The 18,423-nt window shown below is 41.7% G+C and overlaps 1 protein-coding gene across 3 annotated transcripts in view; it reads right to left on the bottom strand.

The window, feature by feature from the left end:
* Positions 1-13,793, bottom strand: part of rsad1 (radical S-adenosyl methionine domain containing 1) — a 31,616-nt gene extending 17,823 nt beyond the window's left edge. For all 3 annotated transcript variants that reach the window (XM_051918945.1, XM_051918947.1, XM_051918946.1), the window contains exons 1-3: positions 13,557-13,793; positions 4,708-4,841; positions 61-265 (exon numbers count right to left, since the gene is read on the bottom strand). In XM_051918945.1, the coding sequence (XP_051774905.1) occupies positions 61-265; positions 4,708-4,841; positions 13,557-13,694 (477 nt within the window). In that variant the 5' untranslated portion in view covers positions 13,695-13,793. The remainder of the gene's footprint in view (positions 1-60; positions 266-4,707; positions 4,842-13,556) is intronic.
* Positions 13,794-18,423: the final 4,630 nt, after the last annotated feature.

Genomic DNA, 18,423 nt, shown 5'->3' with positions numbered 1-18,423 from the left:
ATTCCTAATTTATGGATACGAGTTCCCTTTAGTAATATTTTAAGAGGGGCTGAATCTCACCTGAATGCCAAGAGAAAAACGGTTTACTCCCGCAGATCGAAACTCAGCCAGTTTTGAAGCTCCGGCAGATGTGGGATTCACCTCCAGCGTCACCTCCGTATCATCCGGCAGCTGAGCACATTTGCTAAACGTTTCCAAAAGCTTAGCTATGGTGGCGGGCTTAGCCAGACTTGGTGTGCCACCTCCAAAGTATACAGATGAGATCCTGAGTCGAACACAGGAGAGAACAAATCAGCTCCTACGACATTTACATCCAGTCATGTTATGTGCAGTTAAAAGGTTACATTAAAAAGAGCCATTTTAGCAAAAAAAAAACACGTGCGGTTTTGCACATTTTCAGCATACAAGTGGATATCAGACAAGTGGACTATGTGACGTGAGTAACGTGAGATTTCTTTTTCTTTTTTACATGGACGTTGTACAGCACTGATTCCATTATATCATATAATATTTTTTGTTGTTCTGCATGAAGAGGTTAGGAGCGGGTGCTGATTCAGCGTGTTGCTCACCCACCACATGACAAACCACCTCAGGATCCCAGAATAGGACTCGAGTGCAGCCATGCAACGGGTGACACCTCAGCACCACGCTAGTTCAGATGGAATGGGACAGTGGGAGGTATTTTATGGTGGGTGGAGTGCCAATTCTACCACCAACCCCCCCAAGGGCCGACATGGCGGGCTGGATACAGATTAACGTCATAGCCAGGACGGAGCAATTGCAGGTTAAGGGCCTTGCTCAAGGGCCCACTGAAGTAGAGTCACTTTTGGCGTTTACGGGATTCGAACCGGCAACCTCTGATTGCCAGTGCAGATCCCTAGCATCAGAGCCACCACTCCACCTGTTTAGCATGAAAACAAGAGATTAAAAATCTTCATTACAAACTAAATGTGGTAAGTAGCATATAGAAAATGTCATTTTTGGGTGGAATATTTGTTTAAACAAACCATAAGACAGAAACTATACAGCAGCTATAATAAACAACCTACTGTATATACTCGTGGGGCTTGATTTTACAGTATAATTTCTGGTATTTTATAATGTCGGTTGTATAAGTCGAATGCGGAAAACTCCAAGAGATTATACCATGCTAACGCTCATCTGAGAGAGGTAACACGAAGCACACAGCCTTTTTATTCTATGTGGGTGCGGCAATGCGCTGTATCAGCGTGTGCTCCTCACCTCTCTAACGTGACCACACGGTGATACCCGAACTATTCCGAAGCTACGTTTGCACTGTTTTGTGTTTTTTGTATCTCCAACCCTCATACCCCCTTTATCGTATGAGCATCCCTTATCTAAGATGGAGCGTTTGATCAAAAGAAAATATGAAGCTGGTTTTAAATTAAAAGTCGTTGAAGTGGCGAAAGAAATTGGCAACTGTGCTGCTGCCACAAAATTTAATGCGTCCGAGAAACTGATGTGAGATTGGAGGAGGCAAGAAGATGTAAAAAAAATAAAATTAAGTGTCGCATTTTTGAACGGGCGTATAAGTTGGGTCTGATTTTATGAACGATTTTTTTTTCTGGGTTTCAAGACCCGACTTACATGCGAGTGTATACGGTAATACATCCTCACAAGAAAATCAACAGCAAATAATAAATCTACTCTAGAAATGCACAAGTCTACTTTAAAAAAAAAAAAAAAAAAAAATAATAATCATATACAAAACCCACCACAAAAAAAAGCAAAAGTTTCAAAATGCATTCAGTGCTCCAACAGTTTGACGAAGGCCAGATTAGCCCTTCAGTTGAGTGTTTAAAGGCACCTGACCTGTGGCACTACCCGCATGTGTAACTGGAGGGCCTGGTCACCTTAGTTCAATTAGTAGGGCGCAACAGAGTTAATAAAAGATAAAAAATAAAATAAAAGAGCAAACACAGGATAAGCAACAACACAGAATAAATGAAAAAAATAAGATTTAACAAATTACAAACACAAACGGAAAAAGGCAGAATTAACAAAACTGAAACCCAGAATGAGAAACAAAGCAAATCCTAACACATGTGATTTATAAGTCACTTTGGACAAAATCCTCAGTTAGATACACAGATTTAAGTCTGAAAGCTTGTACTTTTTTATTTTTAACCTGCTAGCTGGAGGGCAAGCCAAACAAAACTTGTATGAACCTTTCATCACGATCACTAACATCTGTGCCACCAATACACCACATAGTGTAAATAAAAATCCCAAAGTACAAGGAGAATAATGTTCAAATATTAAGTCTCTTTCCTATATGGTTCTCACACCTCTGCTCACGACTAAAAAAGGTACCGGTTTACACTGTGTCACACACCTGTCACACACGTGCGCATGGGAGGCAGCGAGACGGACCAAAAGAAGGTAATTCCACGCAAGGCCAGGGGGTGGCAGGTTGCAGTAAACCTTTTTCTCACTTATCTATGCAGACCAGACACATTCTGCCAGATTCCAAAAACGTCACTTCCTGTTCCGTCCCGATGACGTCACTTCCTGTTCCGCCCCAATGATGTCACTTCCGCCAACTTGTTTTAAAAAGCCAATCATTCTTCTGTTGTTGGACTCAACCTGTACACTTCTGTGTATCCCAATCTTCGTATTTGCAGCCTTATTCAAGTATACGGGTGGCTGTCCCAGACCTCCTTCTAGTGTCAAGGTCTATTCCTTTCACAACTGTTAAATTATTCCACGCCTTCTGGGGAAAAAGTAGCCCACTTATCTTATATATAAACGTCTATGCGTGGAAGTGTGTGTGTGTCTGTCTGTCCGGCCTGGAAGTGAGAGGTGGAGTCGAGGTAAGGGCTCCAAACTCCGAGGATACGCAAGAGAGGCGAGAACATCGGCAAAACGAAACCTCTGAAAAGAGAGGCGCTTGCTTATCCGCTATTACACATCGGCAAAACCATATCCCTTTTACTTTTCCTCCATCCGCTAATAACACAAGTGAGGCGAACACACCGGCAAAACGAAAACTCAGAAGAAAGACGATCGCTTAGCTGCTAATACACAATCGATGCCAGCACGACGGCAAAACAAATCCTCCTAGGAGAGAGACGCCCAGAGTAGTTTTTTTTCAATTACCTGACATCTCTACATTTCATTTTTTTTCCTGGTGGTTTCAATAGTTTCTAGGACCCCGGGCTTACACAGCATGTTGTATTTATAGTTACTAGGGGGCTTTGCCCCCTGCTCACTTCGCTCGCCAACCCCCGTTTTTGTTTTTCCGGATACACGCTTTTAAGATTTTTTTTTACTTTGAATTGTTGCTGTTTCATTAGTTTCACTTTTATTTCAGAACTTCGTTAAAAACAATATTTGGAATCCCAATGTGCTGAATCTTTTTAATGAGGTCAGTGAGACGTATGTTTAATGACTTTGTACCCTAATTCAGGATAGGCTTCTCTGTTTGGAATTTCAGCACAGACAAAGCGATCGACATCATCAGCAGTTAATAATTTAAATGCATGTGAGGTAAACCCCGTTTCTGAAATTCTCTTGACTTAAACTTCAGAGCCTTACGATATTCACATACTTCTGACATATCACCTGTGTCCATATATTCGATCTCTATTCGCCTTTTCATTATTTCTCTGAGTAATAATTTCTCTTTCTTTGCGCTAATGCGATCTTTACTTTCTTTGTTTTGACACTGTCGTTTTTTCTGCTTTCATATTCTGTATCTCGCTCTGCGTGTGTTTCTACGAGTCTTTTGAATTCCAGTTTTCATTTTCTCTAACCTGCTCTGCATGTGTTTGGCCCCCTTTGTTTCTGAACCTCTTTATGACGTTTTACTTTGTTTTCTACTCTTTGTCTTTTATTTCTGATCTCGCTTTGTCCTGTTTTTGTTTCAATGACACCTGGTCAGTGGTGATAATTTTTTATCTTTTTTCGAGTAATAATTTCCATTTGTTTCCACTACTGCGATCTTTACTTTCTTTTTTTATACTAATTTTCCTACTTTCATATTCTTTAACTTTCTCCACATGTATCGCACCGTTTTTTTTGAGCCTTTCGAATTCCACTGCTTTCATAATCTCTAACCTGCTCTGCATGTGTATAGCGCCAACGTTTGTGAACGTCTTTATGAAGTTCAACTTTGTCTTTTAATTCTGAGCCCGATTGGACCTGCTTTGTTTCAATTCCACTTGTTCCGGGCTGATTATTACTTTCCTTATTTTCTGAATTTGCACCTCGATTATTCTTTTTCTTTTTTGCATTTTTTTCTCTCCAATGCTTTCGAGTCTCTTTTCTCAACACTGCTTTCTTCTTCGCTTAGTCATCAAAATTTCATTTATAACGTATTGTCCTTATACGCTTTATATGCGCTGAGAGCCCTGGATCTGTGTGTGCTCAAAGCCTTGACATGACTGTGTGTGTTGCTGCCCGTGCTCTTATTTGGTTGTAAGTAGGACGTGTCTTGCAAAATCTCATGTTCTACGTCCCCGCGAGACGTTCTTGGGTCAATCTCTTGGCACAAAGTCTCATGTTTAAGGTCCCCGCGAGACGCTCCGGGGCCCATCTCTTTTGTCTCGTGGGTCTTTTAAGTGTCTTCTGTGATCTTCACGTGAAGATTACGTCTCGTCTCCCTAGTCTTTCTCTCCCAGGATTACTTTTACAATAGAGAGATGGTTACTAAGATAAGTGGTGTTAATGGAAACCATGGCTCACCTTTTAATCTGGCTGAGATGAAGTAAAGTTTCAGATTCACGCACCAGACACTGCTGCATTAAATCATGATCCACCGCTGGCTTGACATACTTATTGAAGTTACAATACGTGCAGCGCCTCTGGCAGTAGGGCCACTGAAAAAAACAGCAAACAAAAGGTGAGGGGCAACAATCGACAAGCACATTGGGCATCACTGGTGGGCAACCCAGCAAACCTCAGTGTGCCACTTGTGAGACATTTTGTTCCCATAATACAATTTTTAAAGGCATCAGTTTTGCTTTTATGTTTTCAGCGCGATGACAATTCTGTTTTATGAATCATTAAGGTTTTTAATAGCTCATGAAATGTTTGAGCCACACAACATTATCTTGCAGCCCACTCACTAGATAAGGTCGGTCATTACCCATCCAGGCAGTCATGGAGCGTGATGCATCCCCCCAGCGGGGCTACTCATCCAGGTCCATCACAACAGATAATGTCAATCAGATGCCAACAGGCCCGAGTAGAGGTGGGTGCAGCTGGCACATCATAATTTTTATTGTATTTCTAAAAATTTTGCAGGTCTGTTTAGTTTCAAAATTAAAAAGGCATGTGGGTCACAGGGTACTTAGCAAAGAACGGTGCGAGAACTTTCGCGTACAAGATTGCGAAGCAATAGAAGGCTGTGACAATGATAAAAATACTTGTGACTCAAATATGCTGATATCAGTGAAGATCTTGTAATGGAGATGAGTCAACTGCAAGCTGTTCATCGGTCAGATTTTGGAGAGAACCAACTGAGCCCATTGGAGCTGCTGAACTGCTTGAAAAAGTACAAACTGGAAGGACTCTTTCCAAATATGTGTGGCGGTCTGCGTATTCTGTTGACAATTCCTGCCACTGTCACATCTGCAGAGCGCTCATTCAGCAAGTCAAAGTGGTAAAAAATTTTTAAGATCCACTATGTCACAAGCACGACTAGTAGATTTAGCAAGACTCAGTATTGAGCCTGATCTACAAAACTGATTAATTCTGATTATGTAATTCAGAGTTTCAACTTTGTTCAGCAGACAATAAATGCTATTATAAACGTCTTTTACTATTAGAAATATCCATCCATCCATTTATTATCCAACCCACTATATCCTAACTACAGGGTCACAGGGGGTCTGCTGGAGTCAATCCCAGCCAACACAGGGCGCAAGGCAGGAAACAAACCCCGGGCAGGGCACCAGCCCACCGCAGTGCACACACACACACACACACACACCAAGCACACACAAGGGACTTTAGAATCGCCAATGCACATAACCTGCATGTCTTTGGACTGTGGGAGAAAACCCACACAGACACGGGAAGAACATGCAAACTCCACACTGGGAGGACCTGGGAAGTGAACCTCAGGTCTCCTAACTGCGAGGCAGCAACGCTACCCACTGCACCACCGTGCCGCCCATGTTCTAGATTATGATTTTGCAAATGCGTTAGGATAGGTAAGTGACTTAGGCTAGGGTGTGTTTTTCAACTTACACCAAAATTTGGGTTACATCACTGTCTTAGGAACGGAACTGTGTCGTAACCCAAGGACCCCTGTATATATATATATATATATATATATATATATATATATATATATATATATATATATATATATATATATACAGTGCATCCGGAAAGTATTCACAGCGCATCACTTTTTCCACATTTTGTTATGTTACAGCCTTATTCCAAAATGGATTAAATTCATTTTTTTCCTCAGAATTCTACACACAACACCCCATAGTATCTATCTATCTATCTATCTATCTATCTATAATGGCAACGTGAAAAAAGTTTACTTGAGGTTTTTGCAAATTTATTAAAAATAACAAAACTGAGAAATCCCATGTCCATAAGTATTCACAGCCTTTGCTCAATACTTTGTCGATGCACCTTTGACAGCAATTACAGCCTCAAGTCTTTTTGAATATGATGCCACAAGCTTGGCACACCTATCCTTGGCCAGTTGCGCCCATTCCTCTTTGCAGCACCTCTCAAGCTCCATCAGGTTGGATGGGAAGCGTCGGTGCACAGCCATTTTAAGATCTCTCCAGAGATGTTCAATCAGATTCAAGTCTGGGCTCTGGCTGGGCCACTCAAGGACATTCACAGAGTTGTCCTGAAGCCACTCCTCTGATATCTTGGCTGTGTGCTTAGGGTCGTTGTCCTGCTGAAAGATGAACCGTCGCCCCAGTCTGAGGTCAAGAGTGCTCTGGAGCAGGTTTTCATCCAGGATGTCTCTGTACATTGCTGCAGTCATCTTTCCCTTTATCCTGATTAGTCTCCCAGTTCCTGCTGCTGAAAAACATCCCCACAGCATGATGCTGCCACCACCATGTTTCACTGTAGGGATGGTATTGGCCTGGTGATGAGCGGTGCCTGGTTTCCTCCAAATGTGACGCCTGGCATTCACACCAAAGACTTCAATCTTTGTCTCATCAGACCAGAGAATTTTCTTTCTCATGGTCTGAGAGTCCATCAGGTGCCTTTTGGCAAACTCCAGGTGGGCTGCCATGTGCCTTTTACTAAGGAGTGGCTTCCGTCTGGCCACTCTACCATACAGGCCTGATTGGTGGATTGCTGCAGAGATGGTTGTCCTTCTGGAAGGGTCTCCTCTCTCCACAGAGGACCTCTGGAGCTTTGACAGAGCAACCATCGGGTTCTTGGTCACCTCCCTGACTAAGGCCCTTCTCCCCCGATCGCTCAGTTTAGATGGCTGGCCAGCTCTAGGAAGAGTCCTGGTGGTTTCAAACTTCTTCCACTTACGGATGATGGAGGACACTGTGCTCATTGGGGCCTTCAAAGCAGCAGAAATTTTTCTGTAACCTTCCCCAGATTTGTGCCTCGAGACAATCCTGTCTTGGAGGTCTACAGACAATTCCTTTGACTTCATGCTTGGTTAGTGCTCTGACATGAACTTTCAACTATGGGACCTTCTATAGACAGGTGTGTGCCTTTCCAAATCATGTCCAGTCAACTGAATTTACCACAGGTGGACTCCAATGAAGCTGCTGAAACATCTCAAGGATGATCAGGGGAAACAGGATGCACCTGAGCTCAATTTGGAGCTTCATGTCAAAGGCTGTGAATACTTATGGACATGAGATTTCTCCGTTTTTTTATTTTTAATAAATTTGCAAAAACCTCAAGTAAACTTTTTTCACATTGTCATTATGGGGTGTTGTGTGTAGAACTCTGAGGAAAAAAATGAATTTAATCCATTTTGGAATAAGGCTGTAACATAACAAAATGTGGAAAAAGTGATGCGCTGGAAATACTTTCTGGATGCACTGTTGTCACAGGTGGCTGGGTGTGGTTGGCAATCAGCTGCCTATTTAAAGGTGCGCCTCCCGACAATCAAGGCTGGAGTCAGGTGAGGAGGTGGGCGAAGAGAGGCCCTGTGTGAATAGAGTATGAAGAGAAAGGAGGCTGAAGGAAGCCTGGACTTTGGGACTCTGGGGATTGTGGTTGGTGCACTTATGGACTTTGTAAATAGTATTGTTGTAAATAAACGTGTGGTGATGGCTTGTAACGTGTTTGCCTGTCTGTGTCCGGGTCTCCCATTCCACACTGTGTATATATATATATATATTGTGGCAAGCGGCTGGGGGTGGCACCCAGCCGGGATGCCCGGAAGGACCGGAGGAGGGATTGCGCCTCCTCCAGACCACGAGGGGGCGACCGCCCTGGTGGCTTTGGGGACCACGGGAACAGAGCTTAGAAGCTCAACCCTATAGGGTCCTGTGGTCACCGCCAGGGAGCGCCCCGATGCCTGGTCCTCAGCACTTCCACCACACCCAGAAGTGCTGGGGGGGAAGAAGACCAGGGACACCCGGAGTGCTTCCGGGTGCGCGGCCAGTACTTCCGCCACACTGGGGAGTGCCGGTGGAGGTTAATCGGGAGGCACCTGGAGCACATCCGGGTGGGTATAAAAGGGGCCGCCTCCCTCCATTCGATGGCTGGAGTCGGGAGCGGAGAGGAAAGGAAGCGGCCTGAAGAGAGAGGCATTTTGGTAGAGGCCTGGACTTTGGGGGAGTTTTGGGGTTGTGTGCTGCACTTATTGTACATAATAATGTATAATAAACGTGTGTTGGTGTTTGAACCATCGGTGTCCCCCTGTCTGTGTCCAGGCCAGAGTCCACAATATATATATTAAAATGTACCAAGCAGTTACATGGGAATAATCTTTTTTTTGTTTTTTTAACAATATTTTCATCTTGATTTTCATTCTACTTTTCTAGATGTTGTAATTGTTTGATTAATCCATTGTTTACTAATTAGTGGGTCTGACTCTAAAGTAGTTGCAGCCTGTGATTATTCAGTGTTGTTTGCCTGGGTGTCTGTTCTGCTCATTTTAAATTGTCATTATTAAGATACAACGAAAGGGGGAAAAACTGCACAGAGAAAGGGCAAAGTATAATGAAATCAACAAAAGAGAGTTAAGCAGTTAAATCTCTAGCAAAAGCAGAAATATTTCTAAATGTCTTATAAATGTAAAAATCACGCTGCTATGCTTTTCTGAATTTCGAATAAAAAATACCAGCTAATTAAATGAGATCAGTGCTATCAGGTGTTGTCACTGATTAGGAATACGGTTGGAACAAAAAACCTGCAGCCACAGGGCTTCTCCAGGACCGAGTTTGGGAAACACTGCTCTACATCAGGGGTCCTCAATCACAGTGGCTGCAGGTTTTTGCTCCAACCTAATTGCTTAATCAGAAGCCCTTATTGCTCAAGTTACATCCCTGCTTCACTTTAGTGGTCTCACTTGTTAAGATTTTGAACCCTTATTGCTTATTTTAGTCTTAAACTGCTGTATTCTTGGTTTTTAATTTGCTCCTAATTAATAATAACATCCAACCATCCATTATCCAACCCGCTGAATCCGAACACAGGGTTACGGGGGTCTGCTGGAGCCAATCCCAGCCAACACAGGGCACAAGGCAGGAACCAATCCCAGGCAGGGTGCCAAACACACCAAGCACACACTAGGGACAATTTAGAATTGCTAATCCACCTAACCTGCATGTCTTTGGACTGTGGGAGGAAACCCACGCAGACACGGGGAGAACATGCAAACTCCACACAGGGAGGACCCGGGAAGCGAACCCAGGTCTCCTAACTGTGAGACAGCAGCGCTACCACTGCGCCACCCTTAATAATAACATGCAAATGACAAAAGAGACCAGCATTACTCCATTGAGTTGGTTACCATTTACACCCCTGTGTGTTTATTAGACACTATTGGGTTTAATTAAATACTTAAAGAGAAAAAAGTGAAGGACTGAGAGTTACTCGTCCATTTTGGCCTTCAAATCATTTGGATGATATCCTTAGAAAGGGGAAGAAAATCGAGGATATGAGAATGAGCTGACATAGCAGAGTTAAAGCACAAACCAGCCATGAAATTAAATTATTGGCAAGAATTGCTTTCTAATTAAGTAACCAGGGGCCTCATGTATAACGCCGTGCGTAGAACTCACACTATAACATGGCGTAAGCACAAAAGCGGGATTGTGCGTACGCACAGAAAAATCCAGATGCAGGAATCTGTGCGCACGCATACTTTCACGTTCTTCCACTACATAAATCCCGATTTGCGTGAAAAGTAACGCACGTGCACGCGCCTTCTGTCCCGCCCCAACTCCTCCCAGAATTACGCCTCTTTGAATATGCAAATCAATATAAATAGCCTTCTGTGAAAAGACAATGGGAAAAGCACAGGGGAAAATATAAGAATTTCAGCGAATACCAAGTGGAGGCAAAGGAAAAACGTACTATTTGTTGGTTTAAACAGTGGTATAATCAACAAAAGAAAGTTGATCGAGTGACAGAGTGTCGGAAAAACTCGAAAGATCAAATTCACAAAGTCGCACAGTGCCCGAAATAAAAAAGAAATCACATATCAAAGTCGCTGTGAAAAGGCGAGTTGTAGCCCACCGTCTGAGTGTCATATGAAAGCGTATTAGGGTACAAACAAAAAACATAGGCACACAGTGGGAAAAAAGCACGAAATGTCAACTTTAATCTCGAAATTTCTTAAAATCGTTTATTTTACTAGTTTCTCAAGTAGCATGTTAAATGCTTTTTTCTGTGTTTGATCTTCTATGTGCTCTGTGTGTGTGAATCACTACGTGCTTCCGTTCTTTCTCTTTCTCCGACAGGACACAGAATGCATTACATTCGAGATATTACAGCTCTCTGAATAATTAAAATACTGAGATGTATACGTGATATCATTTTCATGATGATAGGAATGAAAGCATGTTATTAAACATGGGAACACGGTGGCGCAGTGATTGTTCATATCTCACGCAAGAGGCTTGCGGTGCCATGTGCGACCTTCGATGAAATAATTTATTACAGAAGTACTGTCTCTTTCAAACGTACTAACCTCCAATTCCTGTCCATACTTTTCTTTCTCCAATCGCCACACAATCAGCTCTGTGATAGATGTGAAGCCATTTGTAAGCTTATAACGCCGATTCTTCAAAACTTTTAAGGAACATTGAAATATCTTCGTAGTACATGTTTAATTATTCTATTCGTCTATCCTTCCAGTGTCGCGTCAGCACCAGCAAGAATACAGCGCAAGGCAGGAGCTATCCGTGAACTAGCTAGCGCTGCGGCACCGTGTCCTCACATGTTGAATTATTAGCAATACAGATTATTTAAATGAAGTTAAAGTTTTATCTGTATACTATAAGCAACATATTTTGCTGCATTTCATCTTAAAAATGATATTGTCATCATACGCGCTTTATAAAGTAGCGCAGGTTGTGCAATATTATAACTGTAGTGCAAGTTTACAGTGAGGTGATTGAGTGCGTTTATAGTTCTTGGGATGAAACTGTTTCTGAAACGCGAGGTCCGTACAGGAAAGGGTTTGATGCTTTTTGCCGTGGTTGAGGTAGTGTGTACTTGAAACTGTATACCGATAATTCTCTTTCCGATCATCTGCTGCTGTGATTCACACTCAGATACAGTGATATAAATACTCCGAGTGGTGCAGTGAGAGTAATATGGAAAAAAATGATTCACAGTGGCAACCCTTAACGGGAACAGCAAAAAGAAGAACAAGATGCAGTGAGAGTTACAACGTTAAAGCAGTTCTGGTATTTGGAATACTATGGCTATTCCCTGGCCCATTATATTGCAGCAGGTTAATTACAATCAGATGTATTACACTAATAAACAATATGCAGTTAATTTCAGTGTATTTATAAAGCCGCGTCAGGAATGTGGAGCTAAGAAAGAAAGGATGAGCACACAGGAACAGTAGTTTGACCATTCTGTGGACCATTATATTGTTACAGGTTAATTACAATCAGATGCATTAAATTTATGAACGATATGCGGTTAATTTCAGTGTATTTGATAAAGCCGCCGCCGTGGATGTGGATCTAAGAAAGGGTAACCACACAGGAACAGTAGCACTGCTTTGACACTAGGTGCCGCCAGTCTGCAAAACCGGGCGGATAAATTGCGTACGCCAAGGAATGAGTTACCGTGGAAATGTGCGTGGCTTTACACCAAGTTTAGGTTTTATACATCGCGATTTGAGCGTGGAAAGGTTCGTACGCAACATTTCTGTGCGTACGCACCGTTTATACATGAGGCCCCAGGACTGGGATTGAGGACCTCTGTTCTAGAGGGTCCATGGATGGGTTTCAGGGGGTCCGTGAGGGTCAGATAAAAAGTAAAATTTATATTCACTGTGCAGTCCAGTACTGAAGATTTAGAGTAGATGTAGTAGTAGTAATAGTCGTAGTAAAAGTAGTAGAAAATGTAGTAATAGTAGATCTGTTTTAATTCGCACAAGAGGATTGTATTTCATAATTATAATGAGTGGCCATTACTTTTTGCATAAAAGATGAGTGTTTCTTTTAGATGCTTTGTGTATGTCTTATACAGGGTGAGTCAAAATTATGTTAACATTTGAATGCCAGAAACAACTTATTCACAAAACATACTTGATATGTGCATAATGATTTACAGGAATGTCTCGAGCTGTTCAACACATGGACCATATGTGGCACATAAATTGTCCACAAAAATTGTATACAAGTATATACACCTATTAGTGTGAACGTCATTTTGACTCACCCTGTATGTATGAGACAATCAGAGCTCCATAAATAAAGTACATTATATTCATGGCAAGCAAATTTGTGTTTATGTGGATATTTCTGGGGAAGGGGGGGGGGTCCATAGCTTTCATCTGATTCTTAAAGGGGTCCGTGACTCAAAAAAGGTTACGAAACCGTCCCTGTTTGAGTAAGAGTGTAAGTAGGCCCTGAGATGGACTGGCACCCCCCAAGGTTGTGTTCTGCCTACAATAAGGCAGTTTGCACTGTGGGAGGCGAGAAGATGAGACGTCAGTGTTACAAAATCTCAAAGGGAGGCCTCCAAAGTAACTCAAAAAGGGTGAATGGCCGATAGACTTCAAACTCCCCAAAACTGTTGTGAAAAGCCCCGCGTGGGTTATCAGCTTTAAAGACGCAGTTGCCAGCCTCTAGCACCCGACGTAATCGGGCCAATTTCAAAACCTTGTTCATCGGGACACCTCCCCGGTCGGGACGCCTCCTTTCACGCTTCTTCCGTACACACCTGACACGCCACCCAAAACTCCTCGCTTTTCTAGTTTCACGTCCGCTGTAATCTTCGTCCCGCCCTGCTTTCCACGCATTGGCGAATTCACAGCCCCGGCCCGCCTCTTTGAATGTCACGCCGATCAGCTGCACACCGAGCCGCGTATCAGCACAGCAGTTCCTGTAGTTTAAACCGACTCGGCCGAGCTTCACGATCGTTCGTCGCGTTTTGACACTTACGTGCACGTACACGGCCGCCGCCGCCTCCTTCTCTTCCTCTTCCTCCGAGCCGCTCTCGAGTTTTCGCCACACGGTCATGAATCTCCTGCAGAGCGAAACAGGCCAGCCTCCTGCGGCTCTCCCCCGAGAAAGGGCCATCCTGTCAAGTCGCGGCGGCCGTGAGGGGCTCGTGCTTTTCTTCTCCCGCGCCTCGTAGTGCTCGTGTAAGCCACGTGCCGCCTGAGGCGCGGAAGTCGAGGCGCGTGACCGTCGATGTGCGCCTTTTCAGAGCGCGGCCACAGGGCGGCGCGCTCGACCAACTTTGCACACGTTATTCTGATCGTTATTATAAACCTGTTGTTAGCATTCGTGGAGCTGCGGGACTGTTCTGCCCTTTGCAGAAGCTCCGCTCATCACCAGTAAGCGAGTCATAGTTTGTCTGCGCCGTTGATTTATCACAGAGGTTAATAGGACAGATAAGGAACTTCACCAATATATGCCAGATTAGGTTGAGGGGTGCGTGCGATGGTCTCGCGTCCCGTCCATGGTTGGCTCCCACCTTTCCCTTAATGCTCCTGGGATAGGCACGCGACCCTGAACTGCCGATGCAGGGGAGAGAAAGGATGGATGGATAGTAATAATGCAATCACTATTAATACCAGTAATAATAATGATAACTTTATTTATATAGCACCTTATCATACATTTCTCACGTGCAGTGGAAAAACCTGTTAACTGCCATTTTATTCAAAATTGAGATTTTTTTTAGTTTTTCGAGTTACTGGGTCTTTCCTGATGTTATAAGGTAGTGGTGATGGCCAAATATGTCATTCCGGTCATATCAGATGGAAGAAGTTCGTATGTACAGTACACAGTATTTTACATACTGCAAGACAAAAACCTAGCAACTTCACTGACTATTGAGGAAAGACCGCCTACCAATGAAAACGTCGGATTACGATCACGTGATTTATAATGCCGCGACTGCATGATTTAAACGGCAGGTGTTGTTGATGGGTGAAAAAAAAATAATATTGTGTACGGGAAGCTAAAGGAAAACTGAAATCCAGAGATCGTTAATTATAGGGGCGACATCATCTCGTCAATTTGCCGAAAACTTGAAAGGTGTGACATATTTGGTTTTTCCATAGTTGGTGACATTTACATGCAGCTCAAGGTGCTTTCCACAGATTAATCGACAAAAAAAAGATATACCACATTTACTTGGATTACTATCATTAGTTAATACTATGATTTTTGATCATTTCTAATAAATGTAAGCATACGAAATACGAAATCAGCCAGGTACTGTTACGCAAAATGTAACCACTAAAGTGCAAAACAAACCTTCACTGTTATTAGAAAACATATTTTCTAATTAAAATATTTTTACATTTATTAAAGTTGACAATAGAACAACCAGATCTATATATATATAGATATATATAAAATATATATGTATCTATATTTTACCTAGACATCCCATTTTGTAGGAACAGTTTGATGTTATTAAAGTTAATGAAAAGATACAAAAGTAAATAAAACTGTCCATTGAGGTTTCTGTTGATTTAGGATGAAGATGAAGTTCTTGATTCCTGAATGTGAATGTTTGACCAGCTGACATGAAGGAGAGGAAAACAAAAAACTCCTACAAACATTTTAGAACATCATAGCATGGCTTGTTGTCATCAGGAGCATCAGCCGCCACAACACTCTCAGTAAATACTATACTTTACCGGACATGGAAACTAGAAAAAAGCACACGTGTGATGTTTTATTTCTTTTTCTAACTAATGATACAGTAGTCCTCCTCATCTCAAATTGACTTCTGAGACGTGTCTTTTCGATGGTGAACCATTCATGCTAGTGTTATGTAATGGGAGATGGCACATCGTGACTTCCTGTCTTTCTGTCGTATGGTGCCTTTGAAATTATCACAAATTACCTTTTCCATTTATAATGCAGTGCATTTAATAGCTATGTCTGCCGTAATGCGTTTCATATCAATGTCAAATTGTGCCTTAAAATTAACATGCAGTAGTTTTTCATTTCTTTTTGTCATAATATTGCCTTTCATATTTATCATTTATCATCATATAGCACCTTTCATATGTAGCCATCTGCCATGGAGTGACATTCACATGAAACATACATGATTGTGCCTTACATACAGTAGGTATCCTAGCCCTGGGTCCTCGATAATCCTACTAGTAGTAGTAGTAGTAGTAATGCCTACTACTGCAAAATTAAAATATCTATCTATTTATCTATCTATCTATCTATCTATCTATCTATCTATCTATCTATCTATCTATCTATCTGTTATATAGTGCCTTTCATGTCTATCTATCTATCTATCTATCTATCTATCTATCTATCTATCTATCTATCTATCTATCTATCTGTTATATAGTGTCTCTCACATCTATCTAACTGTTATATAGTGCCTTTCATGTCTATCTATCTATCTATCTATCTATCTATCTATCTATCTATCTATCTATCTATCTATCTGTTATATAATGTCTTTCACATTTATCTATCTAATCTTGCCTACTATACCAAATTCTATCTATCTATCTATCTATCTATCTATCTATCTATCTATCTATCTATCTATCTATCTATCTAATCCTGCCTACTATACCAAATTCTATCTATCTATCTATCTAATCATCTAATCCTGCCAACAATAGATAGATAGATAGATAGATAGATAGATAGATAGATAGATAGATAGATAGATAGATAGATAGATAGATAGATAGAATTTGGTATAGTAGGCAGGATTAGATAGATAGATAGATAGATAGATAGATAGATAGATAGATAGATAGATAGATAGATAGATAGATAGATAGATAGATAGATACTTTATTAATCCCAAGGGGAAAATCACAATTTGGCTGAAGCAGAACCAGGTTATGATCTGCTTTCCCAAGCGCAGGCAGCGGGGTGGCGCTGTATGCGTCTTTAACGTTTGCATACAGTAAGTCAATAGTCTTATTTCCCCGGGTGTTACAGTCCACATACTGGGAGAAGGCAGGTAATGTTTTGTCCAGCGTCACATGGTTAAAATCTCCAGCGATTAGCACAAGCACCTCAGGGTGCTGCGTTTGTAACTTAGCAACAGCAGAATGGATGATGTCACTCGCTAGCTCCACGTTAGCCCAAGGAGGGATGTAAACAATAACAACAATGACAACAATATACCAAATTCTATCTATCTATCTATCTATCTATCTATCTATCTATCTATCTATCTATCTATCTATCTATCTATCTATCTATCTAATCCTGCCTACTATACCAAATTCTATCTATCTATCTATCTATCTATCTATCTATCTATCTATCTATCTATCTATCTATCTATCTAATCCTGCCTACTATACCAAATTCTATCTATCTATCTATCTATCTATCTATCTATCTATCTATCTATCTAATCCTGCCTACTATACCAAATTCTATCTATCTATCTATCTATCTATCTATCTATCTATCTATCTATCTATCTATCTATCTATCTATCTATCTATCTAATCCTGCCTACTATACTAAATTCTATCTATCTATCTATCTATCTATCTATCTATCTATCTATCTATCTATCTATCTATCTATCTAATCCTGCCTACTATACCAAATTCTATCTATCTATTCATTATATAGTGCCTTTCAAATTTATCATTCAGTGTCTTTCATATCTATCTCATATATTATTCATTATATCTAGCTACAGTATCTGTCATAGACTGCCATTTAAATTAATTAATTAATTAGTTAGTTAGTTAATTAATTAATTAATTAATTAATTAATTAGAGTGTGTTTCATATTTATCGTATTGTGCCTTTCGTATCTATCTCATACAGTGCCATTTATATCTACCTGCTGTCACGGGCAACTGGGTGCCATACCCAGCCAGGACGCCTATATAACACCTCTGCCCGGAGAGGACAGCCACCCTGGTTGCTATGGGGGTCATGGGAACCGAGCTGGGAAGCTCAACCCTATAGGGGCCTGTGGCCACCGCCAGGAAGTGGGTTTTGGATGCTGAAGCCTTGGAAGCCAGCACTTCCACCACACCAGGAAGTGCCAGAGGAAGATCATCAAGGGGCACCTGGAGCATATCCGGGGCAACATAAAAGGGGCCGCCTTCCAACAGTCGGGAGCTGGTGGTGGGAGGAAGGAGACAAGGCTTGGGAGAGTGGAGAGATGGCGGCCTGAAGAGGAGCATTGGAAGGCTCAGCAAGAGAGGTGTTTGGTGCTGGAAGCTCTGTGTGCTGTGCAGGACTTGGGACTTTTACTTGTAAATAGTGTAAATAAATTGTGTGTGGTGGACTTAAGACGGTGTCTGTCTGTCTGTGGTCGGGCTGGCTTTCACACTGCCATGTAGTACCTTACAAAATGAATCATATACTATGGTTTCTTTCATTTTTATCTGTCATATAGTGCCTTTTAAATTGTATCATATGATGCCTTAAACAGTTTCTTGCTTTCCTCTCTCCCTTTGGATATTTGGGCCTGTGCCCGGGTTTGAGCTCATTCCACAGCTCTAATTAGGGTGTGAACTCGGGTCACCATATCCACAACTCATTTTACTGGAGGATTTGTGCACTGTTCTGAGCGTGTGACACATTATGGTCGTGCCGCCGCTGCGATGGCCCTGACTGTTAACTCCTATACACAGCAGAGTAACTGAAATGGCGGCCACACTGAAAGTGAGACAAAATGGCCAGCATTCCATTTTTAGGAATATATCACTAAGTGACAAGACACCAACAGTAGCACAGCCTCATTCAAAGGTGCAGTTGATACAGTGTGTCCTAAAAATGACCATAAATTTGGAGACTTTTATTTTTTAATTTAAATTTTTAGCATACT

This window comes from Erpetoichthys calabaricus, chromosome 14 (assembly GCF_900747795.2).
Source record: "Erpetoichthys calabaricus chromosome 14, fErpCal1.3, whole genome shotgun sequence".
Taxonomy (NCBI): Eukaryota; Metazoa; Chordata; class Cladistia; order Polypteriformes; family Polypteridae; genus Erpetoichthys; species Erpetoichthys calabaricus.
Note: the sequence above shows the minus strand (reverse complement) of the source record. Positions and strands in the feature narration are given on the sequence as shown.